The 21957-nt window shown below is 45.8% G+C and overlaps 1 protein-coding gene across 1 annotated transcript in view; it reads right to left on the bottom strand.

The window, feature by feature from the left end:
- LOC143930512 (elastase-1-like) overlaps positions 1-15899 on the bottom strand; it is a 55779-nt gene extending 39880 nt beyond the window's left edge. The window contains exon 1 of the mRNA XM_077454870.1: positions 15692-15899. Within this exon, the coding sequence (XP_077310996.1) occupies positions 15692-15788 (97 nt within the window). The 5' untranslated portion in view covers positions 15789-15899. The remainder of the gene's footprint in view (positions 1-15691) is intronic.
- Between the last annotated feature and the right edge of the window lie 6058 nt (positions 15900-21957).

Raw genomic sequence — 21957 nt, 5'->3', positions numbered from 1 at the left:
CTAACTCTAGCCATTGCATTGGGAATAGAAGAGTCTGAATGTCAGTGGGAAAAAAACAATGCCCCATCTTTGCTGTCAGTGGAAGGAATTGGGCCCTATCATTGGTGTCATTGGGAGGGATTTTTGTCCATTATTGGTGTCAGTGTGTGAAACAGTGCCTCAATGGCCAGATAAAAGCAAGCAAAAGGTCACATCTGGCCCTGGGCCACAATTTGGAGACCACTGCTCAAAAACAACACCTGGTTCTAACCCCCTCTTCTATTCACCCCACTGACATTGTCACTAAAACCCATCAAAAACATCACATATTATTCTATCAGGTGATATTATTTTTTTCCTCTTCTACTCACTGTTATGAGTTTTTATAGCCACTGTGGAACATTTACAGACTTTGCCATCCCTCTGAGTGCAGAAGCAAGACACAGTGACCGGATCAGTTGAGGATTCAGAGACACCTCTTGAAGCAACAGAAGGACCCGGTTCAACTTACGGAGTGGAGTGGTGAGACGGAGCCGGCCTGCCAGAAGCAAGACATAGTGCACCAGAGCAAAGCTATCACAAGTTCAGTATCCAGTGGGTGAGAGGGCTGTTGCCCATAGTTTATTATGCACTTGCATACAGTTAGACTTCCATACAGAGGTGCTGGGACCCGTAGTCCCATGGAGGAGGATCTAACAAAGACTGACAATAGGCAGGTCTAAAGCCTACTCTCATCACACTTTAGTACCGTGCCATATCAGAGGTAATAGCCATTAGAGTACCTCAAGAAACAGTTCCAGGATCCCTTCTAAGTTAACCTTTTACTTTATCTCTTTGTTGGATTACAAATCGCTACAGACCTTTAAAGCTAGCAGAAGAAAAGAAGATCAAAGACTGTGTGTTATTGCAAGGCCTTTCACCTAGAACTCAATGTAGGGGGAGCTCCCTTTTATTTGTGCTATATTTACCTGTTGTTCATATTCATTGCATTGTTACGTTATGTTGATGTGACAACATAACTACTGTGATTATCACCTTATCACAACCAAAGTAAAATACCCATTTAGTTAAGTACATTGGTGTGGAGTATTGTTCTTTCTCCAGCAGGTGGAGCCATTGGATACCCAGGTGACAATCAAGGTACACTGTCATTATATTGTATATTGTGGGGTTATTTTCACCATTTATTCTACACCAACATTGCACCGCAGCTGTGTCAAGGGGACTGAGCTAAGTCAGTGGGGGTTTACTAACAGAGTGCAGGCCCAAATAAATTCAGCAACTCCTTCGGGAGTCAGTGCCACCCATGGGGGCTCGTCCGGGATCCTGTCACTCTGCAAACAAGCCCACCCCCTTGTTGCCAGTATGGACTGTGCCGCCATACTTCAGAGGTGGGATGAAGAAATTGCCCACAGGAAGGTGAGTATGACTGTTGAGCTCCCTGAAGGGGCTCGGGAGGAAGAGTGTCAGTCCAGGATCCTGAGAGAGACCACTGACAGGAGGAGCGATTCTGAGCTGGAAGAGCTGGCGCTCCAGCTGCAAAAAGAGATGTCCAAGATGATGGAGATGTTGACTGGATCATTGAATCTCAGGTCTGAGATAGACACATTGAAGTTGCAAGTGTCTCAGATGAAGGAGATGATGAGTCAAGGCGTCTGCTTAAACTGCAGAGGTATAGGTCACAGCCAGCAAGTATGTCCTAGTCCACAAATGAAAACAGAAGATTGACGGAGACCTCAAAGAAGTGACCCAAGGATGAAGAGAAGATCCGGGCCTTCAAAAGAAACTTTCCCTGAGTCTGAACGGAAATCATGGAGGACACTTGCTATTTATACTGTTTCAGTGGGAAATGCCTATCAGTCTCTAAGCCCTTGTACACACGGTCGGAGAATCCGTCGGAATGTGTCCTATCGGACCGTGTCGTCGGATAATCCGACTGTGTGTGGTATGCATCGGACTGATTCCGTCGGAATATCCGTCGGACCCAATTTTCCAACATGTTGGAAATATTTCCCGACCAACTGGGCCGGTCGGACATACTCCGATCATGTGTAGCGAATTTTGATCGGACCAAGTGCCACGCATGCTCATATCAAATTCCTACATCAAAGCTATTGGCTACTAGCCTGAATGTAGTCCCATCGTAACGAAATTACGTCATCACGTTCTGAAAGATCTGATTTTTCGACAACTTAGTCCGACCGTGTGTATGCAACAGTTTCGGACAAAATCCGACGGAGAAAATTTGGTTGTCGAAATCTCCGACCGTGTGTACAGGGGCTTAGCCGACAACAGAAGCGGTGTGACCGGCATCAGAAGCTGAAGAGAGCGCAAGTCCAAGTATGCCAATCTGTTGTTATAGATGTCTCTAACAGACTTCCTGTCAGGGAAATAGGCGTTACCTCAGAACATACGATCGTGTTAACGCGCGTCAGCGCTCACGAAGATGCAATGTGATTCCCAGACGAACGCCTGATGTAGCTTCTGTTCAAGTGCGAGTACGCGGGGTAGGACGAACGCATAGCGTTACACGTCGTAGGCGTACGAACGCGATGGCGCGCTCACGACGTAATCCCAGCGCCGTGCCTATTTAAACGTTCACCTGACAGTGCCGCATTGCTGGTTTATCGTCAGCTTTTCCTGAGTACCTGTGCCTGTTATCCCTGCTGTCTGATCTCCTGTTTACCGACCCGGCTTGTTTGACCTGCTTCTGCTACTCTCCTGGCTCCGACTTCTGGCTTGTCCCTGATACTCCTTGTCTGCTCCTGGCACCCGACCTCGGCTTGGCTTGGCTCCCGTTTCCTGGTCTCCAGCTCAGGATCCATCGCTCTCACCTCCGGATTGATCTCCCGTGTTTGACCTTCGGCTTGACCCTGACCCTGCCTTGGACTTCCTAGCACAGTTGCCTCCAGAGACTGCCTACTCAGCTTTCCACCTGCTGCTACCCGGCAACCTGTGCTACTGTGGGCACTGCATCCCTGTGTCACCTTCAGGGTTGTACTGCACTCGGCCGCAAGGGGAGCCCTCTCAGCATCTCGGCCTCCTTACCTCGATATTGACAGTATAAACCAGCCATATGTCAGAGGCCGACAGAGGTAACGCCCCGATAGAGGCCATCTTACGGAAAGTCATGGCCCTTATCCCAGCGATTCAGGGACTCCAAGAGAAATATCTCCGGCTGGAGGAACGTCTGCAGCACCCTCCTGAGTCACCTATCCTCTCTGGCCAAGGTTCTACCACTATAATCTCAACCTCTCCAGAGCCACGAGTCCCTGCACCAGAGTATTTTCATGGGAACCGACGAAAATTTAGGTCCTTCAGGAACTCATGCTATTTGTACTTCTCCCTGCAGCCTCAGACTTTTTCTTCTGAAGTGACCAAGGTGGGTTTTACCATCTCACTACTAAGGGACGATCCCCAGACATGGGCTCACGGCCTACTGGAGCAACGCAGCTCCTTCATTAGTACTCTGGATCAGTTTTTTCAAGCCATGGCTCGCTTATATGATGATCCCTTTCGGACAGCTACAGCCGAAGCAACCTTGTACTCCCTTCGCCAGGGTGAGCGGCCTGCAGAGGACTATACAGTGGAGTTCCGTACTTGGTCTACAGATGCTGGCTGGAATGAGGCAGCTCTAAAATATCAATACCGGATGGGGCTGTCCGAAGCCCTCAAGGATGAACTAGCCAGATTGGAGGTTCCCTCAACACTTGAGGAACTTATCCAACTTACCATTCAGCTTGATAGGCGCCTACGTGAACGCCAGTCTGAACGCACTTGGACTCTTAATCCTATCCAGGCTCCACCCCCGGTCTGCCCGGTGGCAACCTCTGTTCCGAATGGCCTGTTCCGCTCCCCCTTGACCATTGAGGAAAAGCTTCACCGCCGTCAGGCACACCTCTGCTTCTATTGTGGGGAGTCAGGACATCGTATTAACAACTGTCCCACAAGACCAAGCAAATCGACCTACTGTGCTCCATTTCACCTCCAAGTAACGAAGCCCGCTTCAGCCCACATCACCCTTCCTGTCACACTGATGGTGGCAGGTCAGGAGGTCCACTTACAGGCAATACTTGACTCTGGGGCCTGCAGCTGCTTTTTGGATTTATCCTTGGCTGAAAGTCTTGCTCTCCCGCTTCTCTTAAAGAAACAAAGACTGACTGTCCGTCTGGCCGATGGCTCCCTACCTAGCTCTGGCCATGTCACCAGGGAAACAAGACCCATTCTAACGACCACAGGTTCAGGGCATCGGGAGTTTCTTAAATTTGACGTCCTGTGTTCTCCCATGTTTCCTGTCATCCTAGGAATCCCGTGGCTTCAGGCACACAACCCTCGGATTGATTGGTTCAAGAAAGAAATAACCTTCACTTCTGCCTACTGCCAACAATACTGCCTGGATCCCGAGTCAAGAAACTTGTCCAGCTGTTTGACCGTTCAACCCGTACCCAGTCCTGCTCCCAACATACCAGCAGCTTACCAAGAATTCAGAGATGTGTTCGACAAGAAAAAGGCAGACATCTTACCCCCGCATCGTCCCTATGATTGCCCCATCGAATTATTGCCAGGAGCTCCCATTCCCTTCGGCCGGATTTTCCCTCTTTCTGAGACTGAACTTGGGGCCTTGAGACAGTATATAGACGAGAATCTGGCAAAGGGATTCATCCGTCCTTCCTCATCCCCTGCTGGTGCCGGCATCTTTTTCGTAGAAAAAAAAGACAAGACTTTAAGACCATGTGTGGACTACAGGGAATTAAATAATATCACCCTCAAGAACCGCTACCCACTTCCGCTCATCCCAGAACTTTTCCAAAGGTTCCACACTTCCCGCGTTTTTACCAAACTTGATCTACGTGGAGCCTACAACCTTGTCCGTATTCGGGAGGGGGACGAGTGGAAGACGGCATTCAGAACAAGATTTGGGCATTTCGAATATTTAGTCATGCCCTTCGGATTGTGCAATGCCCCAGCAACTTTCCAGCACTTTATTAATGACATTTTCCGGGAGTACTTGGACCACTTCGTCGTCGCCTACTTGGACGACATTCTTATCTTCTCGACCACTCTGGAACTCCATAGAATACATGTTAGGAAAGTGCTAGGTATTCTCAGAACCCATGGACTATTCGTTAAAGCCGAGAAGTGTGACTTTGAAAAAGAATCCATTCAATTCCTGGGACTCATCATCACAACAGGTGGAATCGCCATGGACCCCCAGAAAGTGAAATCCATCCTAGACTGGCCCGCTCCTTCCGACAAGAAGGGCGTTCAGAGGTTTATCGGGTTTGCAAACTTCTACCGAAGATTCATAAGGAACTTCTCCACCATCGTAGCACCCATCACGCAAACCACTCGTCAGCATACCAAGTTCCTCTGGTCCCCAGCAGCACAGTCCGCCTTTGACCAGCTCAAAACCCTCTTCACTACCGCACCTATCCTGCAGCATCCAGACCCTGCCTTACCCTACGTACTGGAGGTTGACGCCTCAGAGGTGGCCACAGGGGCAATTCTATCCCAGCGTCAAGGTCCCAAGGCATTATTACACCCCGTAGCTTTCTTTTCACGGAAGATGAGCTCCCCCGAAAGGAACTACGATGTAGGTGACCGGGAGCTTCTGCCGATCAAGACCGCCCTTGAAGAGTGGAGATACCTCTTGGAAGGTGCCGCTCACCCCATTCTGGTTTTCACTGATCATAAAAACTTAGAATATCCCCGCACGGCCAAACGTCTAAGACCCCGACAAGCCCGATGGGCCTTATTCTTCTCGAGGTTCAATTTCCATGTGACCTATCGTCCAGGATCGAAAAATGGCAAGGCAGATGCCTTGTCCCGGATGTTCCCAGATTCCTCAGAAAAAATTACACCCAGTACTATCCTGTCTCCTCAGAATTTCCTATTAATCCAACCGGATCTAAGAGCCTCGTTAGTCCAGGCCTCTAGCCAGTGTACAGAAATAGAAGCTTCTTCCCTGAGAAGCCAAGAAGGGCTTCTATGGCATCAGGATAAAATCTTTGTTCCTCAGCAAGCCAGGTTACCCGTATTAAGGACCTTCCACGACCATCAGCTAGCCGGCCACTTCGGAGTTCGGAAGACGATTGACCTTGTGCAGCGGTCCTTATGGTGGCCTACCCTAAGATCTGACTGTAAAAAGTATGTTGATTCCTGTACAACCTGCCAACGAAACAAGGGGTCTAATGCTAGATCCTGGGGCCTGCTAAGGCCGCTACCAGTCCCAGAACAACCTTGGAAGGAAATCTCTTTGGACTTCATCGTGGAGTTGCCCCCTTCTGAAGAGTACACTACCATCTTGGTGGTGGTGGATCGTTTATCTAAGATGGCGCACTTTTTGCCGATGAAAGGGACCCCCTCCGCCTTGGATACTGCAAAAATCTTCATTAGGGAAATTGTCCGACTACATGGTGTACCCGACAGCATTGTATCAGATAGAGGGGTACAATTTACCTCCAGGTTCTGGAAGGAGCTCTGTAGGTCGTTGTCAATTAGAATATGTCTATCCTCCGCCTACCATCCACAGAGTAATGGACAAACGGAAAGGACCAATCAGACGCTTGAACAATACCTACGATGCTTCTGTTCCTTTTCCCAGGATGATTGGGTTTCCTTGCTTCCCTGTGCGGAATTCGCGTACAACAACTCAGTACACGCCTCTACCAACCAATCACCCTTTTGGGCAAATTACGGGTTCCACCCTTCATTTTTACCCAATACCATCCCTGAATCCACGGTCCCAGCAGTCCAGGACAGAGTAAACCTTATCCAAGCTAACTATCAAATGCTCCAGGATACTATGAAGAAGGCTCAGGAAGAATACAAGAAACATTATGATAAGAAGAAGAGAATTAACCCTGCCTTTAGGATAGGGGACAAAGTGTGGCTCTCTGCGGTGAATCTAAAATTGTCATGTCCATCTCGGAAGTTGGGACCCAAGTTTCTGGGCCCTTTTGAGATCAGACGTGAAATTAACCCTGTAGCATTTGAACTTGCTTTACCTAACTCTTTCAGAATTCATCCTGTTTTCCATGTCTCTCTTCTCAAACGTGTCATCTCCAGTCCTTTTTCAGGAAGAGAAGAAGTGCCCCCGCCTCCGGTTCAGGTTGGTGACGAAACCGGATTTGAAGTCGAATCTATCCTTGACTGTCGTCGGAGAGGTAGGACAATCCAATTTCTAATTAAATGGAAGGGGTATTCTGCCGAAGAGAATTCTTGGGAACCTGCAAGTTTTGTACATGCACCTAGGCTCATACACAGGTTTCGTAGTCTTCATCCCGAAAAATGGGCTCGTTTAGGCATCCGGAGGCTGCCCCTTGGGGGGGGGCACTGTCAGGGAAATAGGCGTTACCTCAGAACATACGATCGTGTTAACGCGCGTCAGCGCTCACGAAGACGCAATGTGATTCCCAGACGAACGCCTGATGTAGCTTCTGTTCAAGTGCGAGTACGCGGGGTAGGACGAACACATAGCGTTACACGTCGTAGGCGTACGAACGCGATGGCGCGCTCACGACGTAATCCCAGCGCCGTGCCTATTTAAACGTTCACCTGACAGTGCCGCATTGCTGGTTTATCGTCAGCTTTTCCTGAGTACCTGTGCCTGTTATCCCTGCTGTCTGATCTCCTGTTTACCGACCCGGCTTGTTTGACCTGCTTCTGCTACTCTCCTGGCTCCGACTTCTGGCTTGTCCCTGATACTCCTTGTCTGCTCCTGGCACCCGACCTCGGCTTGGCTTGGCTCCCGTTTCCTGGTCTCCAGCTCAGGATCCATCGCTCTCACCTCCGGATTGATCTCCCGTGTTTGACCTTCGGCTTGACCCTGACCCTGCCTTGGACTTCCTAGCACAGTTGCCTCCAGAGACTGCCTACTCAGCTTTCCACCTGCTGCTACCCGGCAACCTGTGCTACTGTGGGCACTGCATCCCTGTGTCACCTTCAGGGTTGTACTGCACTCGGCCGCAAGGGGAGCCCTCTCAGCATCTCGGCCTCCTTACCTCGATATTGACACTTCCTACCCGGATAGTAGGTCCTCAACCTATTGTGCCCATTCTGATTGAGGGGATCTACACCAGAGCCATCCTGGACTCAGGTGCCCAAGTTACCCTGCTGACAAGAGACTTTTACCAGTGGCACCTGTCATACCTGCCCTTGAAGCAACTGGAAGACATAGAGATCCAGGGTATCCAAGCAGTGGACCACCCTTGTGATGGATATCTTTGAGTCAAGTTGTTGTGGGATCCGTTGAGGGCTGGGGAGCTCCAGAACTTTGAAATCCTGGCCATTGTTTGCCCCTGGTGGCCAGGGTCCTCAAGAAGTTTGATGATCGTTGGGACCAACACAGATCTGATGAGGTGGCTGTTAGCCCCTATTGTCCCCAGATGTGACTCTCTACCCCTACTTCCAGAAGAAGAGTCAGAAGTACCTCTTAGTCCCAAAATGGATGGAGAAATATCCAAAACAGAAGTGGAAGAAACCGACCTGCAAGAGGTAGAAGTAGTTGCACAGAAAGAGAAGGCTAGTGAGACTACCATGTTTACATCAGTGAATCAGAGGAAACAAAGAGTAATTTGCAGATTCAAGAGACCAACTTGTGATGTGCTGGATGAGAGCTCCACAGAAGTTATTGTTACCCCTCAAGGGTTGTCAAGAGAGTCTGGGCCCTCAGCAACTGAGGATGAAGAGCGGGAAGAGATGGAGATAAGTTGGTTGTGGCCATCTGAAACATCAGAAACTGAAGTTGATGTCTCATCTCAGACAGGAGAAGGGGATAATGGAACTCTCAGAGCAGAGGCCCCAGAATTTGTGCCAATAACCTATTACTTGGAAGAGCAATGCACTCCTGTGAATTCCCCATTACAAGAGCCTGAGATGCAGAATGAGGATACTTACCCAAAAGTGGTGGATACGCCAAAAAGACAAAGAGCAAAGAGACACATTCGCCCCCACAAAAGAGACTGACATATAATGCATTGGGCGAATGTTCTAAAGTGACCCAAGTCACCAGCAAGAGAAATCCTGAAGGGCCTGGTCCCTCTACTACTGATTCAGTAAGGGACAACCCCAGCTCACCCCTTGACACATCTGTATCAGACACTATGGTGTCAGCTGTGAGTGCAGAGGACAGCTCCCTATCACATGTGAATTGGTGGTAAGCTCCTCTGTCTGAATTATGTGATTGCATAGAGACAAAAATACAGGATAGAGCTAAGATTTTGAACATCTTTGGGGACCAAAGAATTAAAGTGGGGGGTATGTAGGACCCATATTTTTACCTACTAATGCTCTAACATGGAAACCTATGGACAATATTATTCCTTACTATTTGGTGCCATCTAGTGACCAAAACTAGAAATGGACTTGGATGAATTTCCTTTTTGTAATGTTGGAAATATAACAGGAAGGACTGTGTTTACTTTTTGATATTTGACCTATCTATCCAGAATGCCAGGTGACCTACCTATGATCACCCTGTACTGAAATGCATGCTGGGTGGGCTTTAAAAGGACCCCGCGATCTTAGCTCTCTTCGGCCTGCCTGTGAGGACTGCTGAGGAGGTCTCCAGAGAGCATGGCCTACAGCCACTGCGGAACATTTCGGGACTTTGCCATCCCTCTGAGTGCAGAAGCAAGACACTGTGACCGGATTAGTTGAGGATTCAGAGACACCTCTTGAAGCATCAGAAGGACCCAGTTCAATTTGCGGAGCAGTGCGATGGAGCTGGCCTGCCAGAAGCAAGACATAGTGCACCGGAGCAAAGCTGTCACAAGTTCAGTATCCAGTGGGTGAGAGGGTTGTTGCCCATAGTTTATTACCCACTTGCATACAGTTAGACTTCCACACAGAGATGCTGGGACCCGTAGTGCCATGCTATATCAGAGGTAATAACCATTAGAGTACCTCCAGAAACAGTTCCAGGATCCCTTCTAAGTTAACCTTTTACTATCTCACTTTGTTGGATTACAAATCGCTACAAACCTTTATAGCTAGCAGAAGAAAAGAAGATCAAAGACTGTGTGTTATTGCAAGGCCTTGCACCTAGAACTCGATGTAGGGGGAGCTGCCTTGTATTTGTGCTATATTTACCTGTTGTTCAGATTCATTGCATTGTTACGTTATGTTGATGCGACAACATAACTACTGTAATTATCACCTTATCATAACCAAAGTAAAATACCCATTTAGTTAGGTACATTGGTGTGGAGTATTGTTCTTTCTCCAGCAGGTGGAGCCATTGGATACCCAGGTACACTGTCATTATATTGTATATTGTGGGGTTATCTTTCACTATTTATTCCACATTAACATTGCACCGCAGCTGTGTCAAGGGGGCTGAGCCAAGTCAGTGGGGGTTTAATAACAGAGTGTAGGCCCAAATAAATTCAGCAGCTCCTTCTGGGTCAGTGCTACATAAAGGGGCTTTATTTAGGGGTAACTGCTCTGCTTAGTATGCCATGGTGTTTAAAGCGTGTCAAACTCTCTCATTCAACATTAACTTTATGCTACTAGCATTAGTTAAATAGATAGGGAAGTATATTATATTCACTTGTTTTAAACTTTTTTTTTACATTTCCTCAGTTACTTCCAGGTTTCTGGCCTAGGCCACAATTATGTCATTCATCCCAAGAGTCTACATGGGGATTTTTTTTTGTTCATCTAAAAGAACATGTAGGCACACCCTCCTGCCTGCATGCCTTAGCTAAGGGCTGATGGATTATAGGAAGTAAATGCTTCATGAAGAATTCATCCTTATTCAAGATGACCATGGCTAGAAACACTAGGGGGTGATTTTCAAAGTGATTTCTCAATAAAATAAAACATGGAGGCATTGATGGATGTATGAGTTTGCTGTAAATATTAAAACTGAATGAAATAACATTTTAAATTTGTGGTCCTCAGATACAGTTAAGTTCTGCTATAATACGTATTCTAAATTGATGCACAGTATATGCTGTTCTGTATGTTGCATACGCCAGACAGCTGTACCTTGCATTGCATTGCATTACATACATACAGGTGACGACAGTCTGCATGTCATACTATGTTGTACGTTGTATACTCCTGAATACCACCTCTTGTACACCTTGCAGAATCTTACAAAATCTTAGACCACCCAAGGGCCCTGGATCCCACAGGACTGTTGAAGAATTTCAACTAAATCTCAGCATTCTATTTGTCCAGAATGTATTCTGTTGCCAGGTCCTGAACTCTCATTCCAGCACCTGGCAGCAGTTCTATGCAGGCACTTTCAGGAGAAGAATTCACCTGCCCAAGAGTGCTTTCATTATTTTGAGGCTAATGCAATTAGCTGGAAGCCAGGGTAGCACAGGTTGCATGCATCTCTTAGGTAAGTATAAACCACTGAATATCAATTCTAGGAGGATGTTTGTTTAATCCCAATGACCACAATGCTGAGTAGAAGTTTATTTAGTGCCACTGACACCAATGCTGAGGGCAGGGCCATCTTTAATATTGATTAGACCCTGGGCAAACCTTTTCTTGGGCCCCCCTCACAATTTTGCTCTCACATTTTACAGGACCCTCTCCCCCATACTACCCCCATCATAAAACAGGAACTCCTCCCACCACAGACTCCTGCATCTCCCCCCCCCCCCCCCCCCAGCAGCCTTACCTTGATAGTGTCATAAGGATTTCAGGCAAACACAAGGCACCCTCCTCAAACCCCCAGCGAATAGGTTATTCAATGGGCCGATTGTCTGTGGCTTATCAGACATGGTGAGCAAGAGGGGTCAGTGTGACTGTGCCCGGGACTGACAAGTGCTCTCCCCAGACAAGGTTTACCTTACTAAACTCACCAATCATGGTGCATGCATAGTAGTCCATTATGCTTTGCCTTTACAGGGAATGAAAGAGGAAGTAAACTCATCAGGGTTTACTTCCTCTTTAAAGCGGAGGTCCACCCTAAAGTGGACCTCCGCTCATCGGAACCCTCCCCGCCTCCGGCGCCACAATTGGCACCTTTCAGGAGGGAGGGGGGTGCAGATACCTGTACAGTACAGGTATTCTGCACCCACTTCCGGGATAGCTCTCTGCGGAAAGGGGCGTAGATTACACCCCTTTCCGCAAGTGCCCGCCCCTTTCCGCAAGTGCCCCGCTGCCTGCTGGGAAACACACAGATCCCAGAGGCAGCGGGGACCATCCTTATTGCGCAGCGCGATTCGCGCATGCGCAGTAGGGAACCGGGAAATGAAGCTGAAAGGCTCCATTTCCTGATTCCCATACCCAAGATGGCGGCGGCAGCACCCGACAAGACGATCTAGAGATCGGCTTCGGGTGCCGACATCGCGGGCGCGCTGGACAGGTAAGTGTCACTATTTTAAAAGTCAGCAGCTGCAGTATTTGTAGCTGCTGGCTTTTAAAAAAAAAAAAAAACGCGGAGTCCCGGCGGACTCCCGCTTTAAAGTGCAAGGAAATATATACAATAATATTATTTACTAGCAAAATAACAATTAAAAAGTGCTAATGATAATATTAAATCAATTAACATATATCCTATAACGGTGCAAAAAATCCTGGTAAAAAATGTATATCTGTGATGAAAAAGCTCATGTGAATTGTTGCAAACAACAAAAAGCGTACACAATTTATATATTTAAAAAATAAAAAACAAAATATAAATTGCTGCGAAAGTCTTAAAAAATCCAATGTGCAAATAACGTGCAAAATCAACGTGCAAAAAGCAAAAAGTGCAGATAATCATCAAACAATGTCTTTAAATAGCTAAGTAAACAAGTCCCATAAACATGCAAAGAAGATCCACCCGAATAGTAAATCTACACTGTGTAGTTCGGATCATCAATAATAAAGTGCAAGTGCCAATACCTAACATGTAGTTTCCACCATTCAATGTCCGTCACACTATTTCCCCCAGCCTCTCACCTTATGTAGCAATATATTAATCCTCTCTGTAGATTCCCACACAGATTGTTCGATTCCCAAAAAACTCCTCAGCGTGGTCACACTCACAGGGCAATAGGCTCATTTACATGCAGGAAAAGAGATGGCTCCATAGTGTAGTAATTTATCAAAAATAAATGTTGTTAAACATAGTAACTTACATTCCAGGTTAAAAACAAACAGCACTGTATATCCAAGAACTTACGATCTTTCACTGACGAGTTGCGTCACTGTTCAAGTGACTTTTTCGTTGCGTCACGTGAACAGTGACACAACGCGTCAGGGAGAGAGCTGGGTGACATAATTTTCAGTCGCGGACGAGACTGGAAGTTCTTGGATATACAACGCTGTTTGTTTTTAACCTGGAATGTAACTTACTACGTTTAATAAAATGTATTTTTGATAAATGATTACACTATGGAGCCATCTCTTTTCCTGTGTGTAAATGAGCCTATTGCCCTGTGAGTGTGACCACGCTGAGGAGTTTTTCGGGAATCGATCAACCAGTGTGGGAATCTACAGAGAGGCTTAATATCTTGCTATATGAGGTGAGAGGCTGGAGGCTGGGGGAAATAGTGTGATGCACAATAAATGGTGGAAACTACCTGGATATTGGCACTTGCATTTTATTATTGATGATCCAAACTACACAGTGTGGATTTACTATTCGTGTGGATCTTCTTTGCACGTTTATGGGACTTGTTTACTTCACTATTTAATGACATTGTTTGATGATTATCTGCACTTTTTTGCTTTTTGCATGTTGATTTTGAACGTTATTTGCACATTGGATTTTTGAAGACTTTTGCAGCAATTTATATATATATATATATATATATATATATATATATATATATATATATATATATATTTCATTTTTTTATTTTTTTAAATATATAAACTGTGTACTTTGTTGTTTGCAACAATTCACATGAAATGTTTCATCACGAATATACATATTTTACCAGGATTTTTTGCACCGTTATAGGATACATGTTAATTTATTCAATATGGTCATTAGTACTTTTTGATTGTTATTTTGCAAGTAAATAATATTATTGTATATATTTCCTTGCACTTTAGCACATGCACTTGGAGAATTAAGCATTTAATAGATTTTTATTAGTAAGTGCCACATTATTTGCCATTAGTACTAAAGAATAGAGGCCTCTAGTAAGCTGTAAAAGCAAAGGAACCGATGAAGAAATTTCTAAACTGGGGCCCTAGGGAGAAAGTCTGTGGTTCTGTAATGATTCCTTGATCCTAAGCTAACGCAGCATTTATCTTTTATTGTGCCAATTATATACTTTCATTTTTATATGTGTAGCAGCAGCATTTTCTCTTACCCCCAGCCATCAACAGATGGTTTAGCTGAAAAGAGGACATCTTTTCCCATCAGTAAACCCTAAGGGAAGCTTTTTCCTGGAACCTTCTGTCACTACAGCTAACAAGCACAATTTTAACTACAAAGAAAGGTTTACAAACATTTTTATGTATATTTTATATGCATTTGATAAGGAAATAACGTTCGCAGCTAAGAAACAATGTATCAGAATGAATGTCAAATATTTTATTTTCCAAAGATAACAATATCACAATATTCAATATAACAATATTCCTCTTTCTATAATCCCTCATTATGCTTTCCTCTCTCTTACTCTCTGTAACCAATTTCTATTTCTTTTTCCTTCATTTTATTTGATGTATTCCTCTCTTGATCTCACCCTTGTCCTTCGTTGTCTTCTGTTTCTCTCTCCATCTCTACCTCTCAAGCTCTCTGTCTCTAGTACTCTCTCTTTTTCTCATCCCTCTTGATCTTATCTGTCTCTTCCTACTTGCCTTAACTCTCTTCTCTTTCTGTTTTCTTCTTTCCTCTCTATCTTATCTCTCACCCCTCTTTTTTGTCTTTTCTGTCCCTTCTTACCTCTCCTCTCCTTACTTTTTCTTCTTTCCTCTCACTTATCTCTCACTTGTCTTTTTTATTTGGCTAACTCTTCCTACCTCCCTTATATCTCTTCTCAGTTTTTTTCTTCTTTTCACGTCCCCCCATCTTTTTTTGTCTTGTCTGCTTCTTTCTACTTTCCTTACCTCTTTTCTCCTTACTTTTTATTCTTTCTTTTGTTTTAGTTTTCACCCCTTTTTTGTTGTCTTGTCTATCATTTCCTATTTCCATTACCTCTTTTCTCCTTTCTCCTTTCTTTTTCTTCTTCTTCCCTTATTTTCTTAGTTCTTTATTTTAGTTCTCACTCTTTTTTTCTTTGGCTTGTCTGTTATTTCTTAATTTTCTTACCTCATTTCTCCTTTCTGTTTCTTCTTTCCTCTTTCTTATCTTTCATCCCTCTTACTTTGTCTTGCCTCTTGTTTACTATTTCCCTTACCTCTGTTCTTCCTATTTTTCTTCTTTCCTCTCATTTATCTCTCACCCCTCTTTCTTTGTCTTGTCTGTCTCTCCCTACTCTTTCCATGACTTTACCTTATTTCCTTTCTCTATCACCACTCTCCAGAGCATCATAAATCACAATCAAAACAGTTTTTCTATTAAAAAAACTTAAGTACCCACAGAAAAAGCAAAAACTCCCCAAAATATACAGATGGTAAAATGCTAAAATAAAGAAAACAGCTTTGTTGTCTAGTTTTGTTGCTATTATGTTTTACACTATGTTTTACATTATGTTTAAACACATGGTTTTATGACACCAAAAACACCAGCAAACATCCTCCAGACAAAAAATGATCAATTAAATGTATTAAATAATCTATTCAATAATCTATTAAACAAGACACTTACCTAAGTGGAGAAACTTGGGGTGGATGATGTGCTGTGGCGATGTTGCCTGTGCTAATGACAGCACAAAAAGCAGAATAAGGAGACCTTTTAAAATCATTTCCAGGTGTGTGAACTGTGGTAATGAGGACAGTGTTGGTATTTATACAGCAGAGAGTGTGTCATGATGAGCTTTACACAGGGGACATAACACAAACTTTTGCTGTTACCAGGGTCCTGATAAATGCACATATAACAATACCCGCAGATCAAAACACACGGGCCTAGATGGTTCTGTATGTTCCCAGCATTCTGCTTGTAAACTGACCACTGGGAGTAATATCAGCAGTTTTAGACTGACTGGCAGAAAACAGGCTCAGCTGGGAGTATGTGAGGGTTTTACTGTGTAGCAGGCCAGAGAAATAAATGTTTCTTCATTAAGTGCAATGGAGTTTAAACCAAATATTACGGTATCTTATTTCTGGTAGAGTGGATCCTCTTGAATGAAATGTCACCATTCCAGAACAAAAATCTACCAAAATGAGAGACAGACAAACAACATAGATTGTTCCTTAAATTTATTCTAATTAATACCGTTTGCTGCTTATTTTACATACATAATTTACCCTGGCCAATTTTATAAAAAACAAACAGTTTAACCACTTCAGGGCACTTATACCCCCTTCCTGCCCAGACCAATTTTCAGCTTTCAGTGCTCTCACACTTTGAATGCTAAATTACTCAATCATGCTCAACATTTTTATATATTTTATTCACACAAATAGAGCTTTCTTTTGGTGGTATTTAATCACCACTGGGTTTTTTATTTTTTTGTGACATAAGTGAAAAAAGAGTGAAAATTTAGAAAAAACAAACAAACACTTTTTTTTTGTTTCTATGATAAATAGGTCATTTTTTTCATAAATCCGGGCAAACATTTATACTGGTACTTATCTTTGTTAAAAATAACCCAAATAAGTGTATATTATTTGGTCTGTGTGAAAGTTATAGAGTCCAAAAGCTATGGTGCCAATCGTTGAAAATTCATCACACCTGATGCCTGACCCCTTTTTGAAAAGTAGATAGTCCAATGTATTTAGTAAGAGGCATGGCAAGTTTTTTGAAGTTGTAATTTTTTCCCAGAATTCTTGGGAAAATGAAGAAATTATTATTATTATTTTTCACACATTTATCATAATAACAAGTTATTTCTCACACACAGCACATGCATACTTCCAATTACACCCCAAAATATTTTCTGCTACTCTTCACGAGTATGGCGATACCACATGTGTGAGACTTTTTCACAGCCTGGCCACATAGGGAGGTCCAACATGCAGGGAGCACCGTCAGGCTTTCTAAGAGCATAAATTATACATTTAATTTCCTAACAACAGTGGAATTACCCACAACGTATATTCTTTGAGGCATTATGAGTCTTTTGAACAGTTCGGTTTTTTCCACAAGTCTTTGAAAAACGTGGAAAGAAAATAAAAACATTTTTTTTTTTTACACAAAGCAGTCAATTTATAAGACATTTCTAACACATATCATGTACATAACAAAAATTACACCCCAAAATACATTCTTCTACTCATCCTGAGTATGACAATACCAAATGTGTGAGACTTTTACACTGATTGGCCTCATAGAGAGGTCCAACATTGAAAAAAGGACATTTTAGAAGCATAAATTGCACATCTAAATTTTATTCCTACCTATCACACTTTTGAAGGTCCTGATGCACCAGGAGAGTGGAATAACCCACAAAATAACCCCATTTTGGAAAGCAAACACCCCAAGGTATATTCTATGAGGCATGGACTGCAGATAGGTACTCAGGTACTCTGATGGGCTGCAGATAGGTACTCTGATGGGCTGTATATTTGTACTCAGGTACTCTGATGGGCTGGTGACAAGTACTCGGGTACTCTGATGGGCTAGTGACAGGTACTTGGGTACTCAGATGAGCTGGTGACAGGTATTTGGGTACTCAGATGGGCTGGTGACAGGTACTCGGAAACTCTGATGGGCTGGTGACATTGAAGTAGTACCTTCAGGTGTTCTAGGAGCATAAATTACACATCTAACTTCATTCCTACCTATCACACTTTTGAAGGTCCTGGAGCACCGGGACAGTGGAATTGCCTACAAAATTACCCCATATTGGAAAGCAAACACCCCAAGGTATATTCTATGAGGCATGGGCTGCAGATAGGTACTCAGGTACTCTGATGACCCCATATTGGAAAGCAAACACCCCAAGGTATATTCTATGAGGCATGGGCTGCAGATAGGTACTCAGGTACTCTGATGGGCTCCAGAAAGGTACTCGGGTACTCAGATGGGCTGGTGACAGATACTCGGGTACTCTGTTGGACTGATGACAGGTACTCGGGTACTCTGATGGGCTGGTGACAGGTACTCGGGTACTCAGATGGGCTAGTGACATTGAAGTAGTACCTTCAGGCATTCTAGGAGCATAAATTACACATCTAATTTCATTCCTACCTATCACAATTTTGAAGGTCCTGGAGCACCGGGACAGTGGAATTACCTACAAAATGACTCAATTTTGGAAAGCAAACATCCCATGGTATATTCTATGGGGCATGGGCTGCACATAGGTACACAGGTACTCTGATGGGCTGCAGATAGGTACTCGGGTACAGGGATGGGTTGAAGACAGGTACTTGGATAATCTGATGGGCTGCATATAGGTACTCAGGTACTCTGATCGGCTGGAGACAGGTGCTTGGGTAATCTGATGGGCTGCAGATAGGTACTCGGGTACTCTGATGGGCTGGTGACAGGTACTCTGGTACTCAGATGGGCTAGTGACACTGAAGTAGTACCTTCAGGCATTCTAGGAGCATAAATTACACATCTAATTTCATTCCTACCTATCACACTTTCGAAGGTCCTGGAGCACCGGGACAGTGGAATTACCTACAAAATGACACAATTTTGGAAAGCAAACACCCCAAGGTATATTCTATGGGGCATGGGCTGCAGATAGGTACTCAGGTACTCTGATGGGCTGCAGATAGGTACTCAGGTACAGGGATGGGTTGGAGACAGGTACTTGGATAATCTGATGGGCTGCATATAGGTACTCAGGTACTCTGATCAGCTGGAGACAGGTGCTTCGGTAATCTGATGGGCTGCAGATAGGTACTCAGGTACTCTGATGGACTGCAGATAGATACTCGGGTACTCTGATGGATTGGTGACAGGTACTTGGGTTCTCTGATGTGTAATTTATGCTCCTAGAATCTCCTACTTCAATGTTGGCCTCTATGTGGCCAAGCTGTTTAAAAGTCTCACACATGTGGTATTGCCATACTCAGGATGAGTAGCAGAATGTATTTTGGGGTGTAATTTTTGCTATGTACATGATATGTGTTAGAAATATCTTATAAATTGACTGCTTTGTGTAAAAAAAAAAAAAATATGTTTTTATTTTCTTTCCATGTTTTTTGAAGACTTGTGGAAAAAACTGAACTGTTCAAAAGACTCATAATGCCTCAAAGAATATACTTTGGCTTTTTGCTTTCCAAAATGAGGTAATTTTGTGGGTAATTCCACTGTCGTTAGGAAATTAAATGTGTAATTTATGCTCCTAGAATGCCTGACGGTGCTCCCTGCATGTTGGACCTCTCTATGTGGGCAGGCTGTGAAAAAGTCTCACACATGTGGTATTGCCATACTCAGATGAGCTGGTGACAGGTTTTTTTGTACTCTGATGGGCTGGTGACAGGTACTTGGGTTCTCTGATTGGCTGGTGACAAGTACTTGGGTACTCTGATGGGCTGGTGACAGGTACTCAGGTACTCTGATGGGCTGCAGATAGGTACTCGGGTACTTTGATGGGCTGGTGACAGGTATTCGGGTACTCAGGTGGGCTGGTGATATTGAAGTAGAACCTTCAGGCATTCTAAAGCCGCGTACACATGGGGCGGACTGTCTGGCCAACTTAGTCCGTCAGACAATCCGACGGACAGTCCGTCATACTTTCGAATGAACGGACTTGCCCACACACGGCACTTTTTGAGCGGACTAATACGGCGTACTAAGTCCGCCATACTATCCGCCCTACTTTTGAAATGAACGGACTCGCCCACACACGCGGAGGAAAGTCCGCTCATTTCGAGCGCGTCTCCAGGTAGGCGGGGCCCGCGAAGGAGACGTCGCTGGCCCCGCCGCCTGGTATGGACTTAAAAGGGAACCCCAACGCCGAAAAAAATCGGCGTGGGGGTCCCCCCCAAGTCCACAACAGACCCTTGTCCGAGCACGCTACCCGGCCGGCCAGGAAAGGGGGGCGAGCGAGCGCCCCCCTCCTGAGCTGTACCAGGCCGCGTGCCCTCAACATGGGGGGGTGCCTTGGGGAAGGGGGGGCCGCGTGGCCCCCCCACCCAAAAGCACCTTGTCCCCATGTTGATGAGGACAAGGGCCTCTTCCCGACAACCCTGGCCGTTGGTTGTCGGGGTCTGCGGGCGGGGGGCTTATCGGAATCCGGGAGCCCCCTTTAATAAGGGGGCCCCCGGATACCGGCCCCCCACCCTATGTGAATGAGTATGGGGTACAATGTACCCCTACCCATTCACCTGTAAAATAAAAGTACCAAAAAAAAACACAACACACGAGATAAAATACTTTATTGCACAGCTCCGGGGGTCTTCCGTCTTCGGGGGTCTTCTCGCCGGGCTCCTCCACTATCTTCTTGTAGCTCTTTTGCTAGCGGAGGAGTCCGGCTTTCTTCCTCGCCGCCGGCCTCTTCTCCCGACTTCGGGGGTCTTGTCCCCCTCTTCGGTTCTTCTGCCGGGCCACCGCGCCTTCTTATAGCTCTTTTACAGGCGGTGGCCCGGTCTTTCTTCCTCGCCGCCGGCCTCTTCATAAAGCCATGTGACACCGCCCCATTGTCCCTATATAAGTGGCCGGAGAGATCGTCGAGGCAACATCTCCTGGAGAAGAAGAAGAAGAAGAAGAAGAAGAAGAAGAAGAAGAAGAAGAAGAAGAAGAACGGAAGGCGGCGGCGACGACGGCGGCGACAGAAGACCGGGCCACCGCCTGTAAAAGAGCTATAAGAAGGCACGGTGGCCCGGCAGAAGAACCGAAGAGGGGGACAAGACCCCCGAAGTCGGGAGAAGAGGCCGGCGGCGAGGAAGAAAGCCGGACTCCTCCGCTAGCAAAAGAGCTACAAGAAGATAGCGGAGGAGTCCGGCGAGAAGACCCCCGAAGACGGAAGACCCCCGGAGCTGTGCAATAAAGTATTTTATTTCGTGTGTTGTGTTTTTTTTGGTACTTTTATTTTACAGGTGAATGGGTAGGGGTACATTGTACCCCATAATCATTCACATAGGGTACGGGGCCGGCATCCGCGGGCCCCCTTATTAAAGGTGGCTCCCAGATTCCGATATGCCCCCCGCCCCCGGCCCCCTACAACCAACGGCCAGGGTTGTCGGGAAGAGGCCCTTGTCCTCATCAACATGGGGACAAGGTGCTTTGGGGTGGGGGGCCACGCGGCCCCCCCTTCCCCAAGGCACCCCCCCATGTTGAGGGCACGCGGCCTGGTATGGCTCAGGAGGGGGGGGGGGCGCTCGCTCGCCCCCCTTTCCTGGCCGGCCGGGTAGCGTGCTCTGACAAGGGTCTGTTGTGGACTTGGGGGGACCCCCACGCCGATTTTTTTCGGCATTGGGGTTCCCCTTTAAGTCCATACCAGGCGGCGGGGCCAGCGACGTCTCCTTCACGGGCCCCGCCTACCTGGAGACCCGCTCGAAATGAGCGGACTTTTCTCCGGGCGGGAAAAGTCTGCTCATTTCAAAAGTACGGCGGACTGGCACACACACGGGTGGATTGTCCGCCGAAATGCGAGTCCGACGGACAGTATTACGGAAATTCCGAAATACTTAGTCCGCCAGACTGCACGCTGAAAAAGTCCGCTGAAGCCCACACACGAGCGGACTGTCCGCTGAAATGTGTTTCGGCCGACTAAGTAGGCCAGACAGTCCGCCCGTGTGTACGCGGCTTAAGAGCATACATTACACATCTAATTTCATTCCTACCCATCACACATTTGAAGGTCCTGGAGCACCAAGACAGTGGAATTACCAACAAAATGATGCCATTTTGGAAAGTAAACAGCCCAAGGTACATTCTATGAGGCATGGGCTGCAGATAGGCATTCGAGTACTCTGATGGGCTGCAGATAGGTACTCAGATGGGCTGGAGACAGGTACATGGATAATCTGATGGGCTGCATATAGGTTAATCTGATGGGCTGCAGATAG

The sequence above is a fragment of the Lithobates pipiens genome, unplaced genomic scaffold (genome assembly GCF_037356315.1).
Source record: "Lithobates pipiens isolate NorthernLeopardFrog02 unplaced genomic scaffold, aLitPip1_a1.2 Scaffold_25, whole genome shotgun sequence".
Lineage (NCBI taxonomy): Eukaryota > Metazoa > Chordata > Amphibia > Anura > Ranidae > Lithobates > Lithobates pipiens.
Note: the sequence above shows the minus strand (reverse complement) of the source record. Positions and strands in the feature narration are given on the sequence as shown.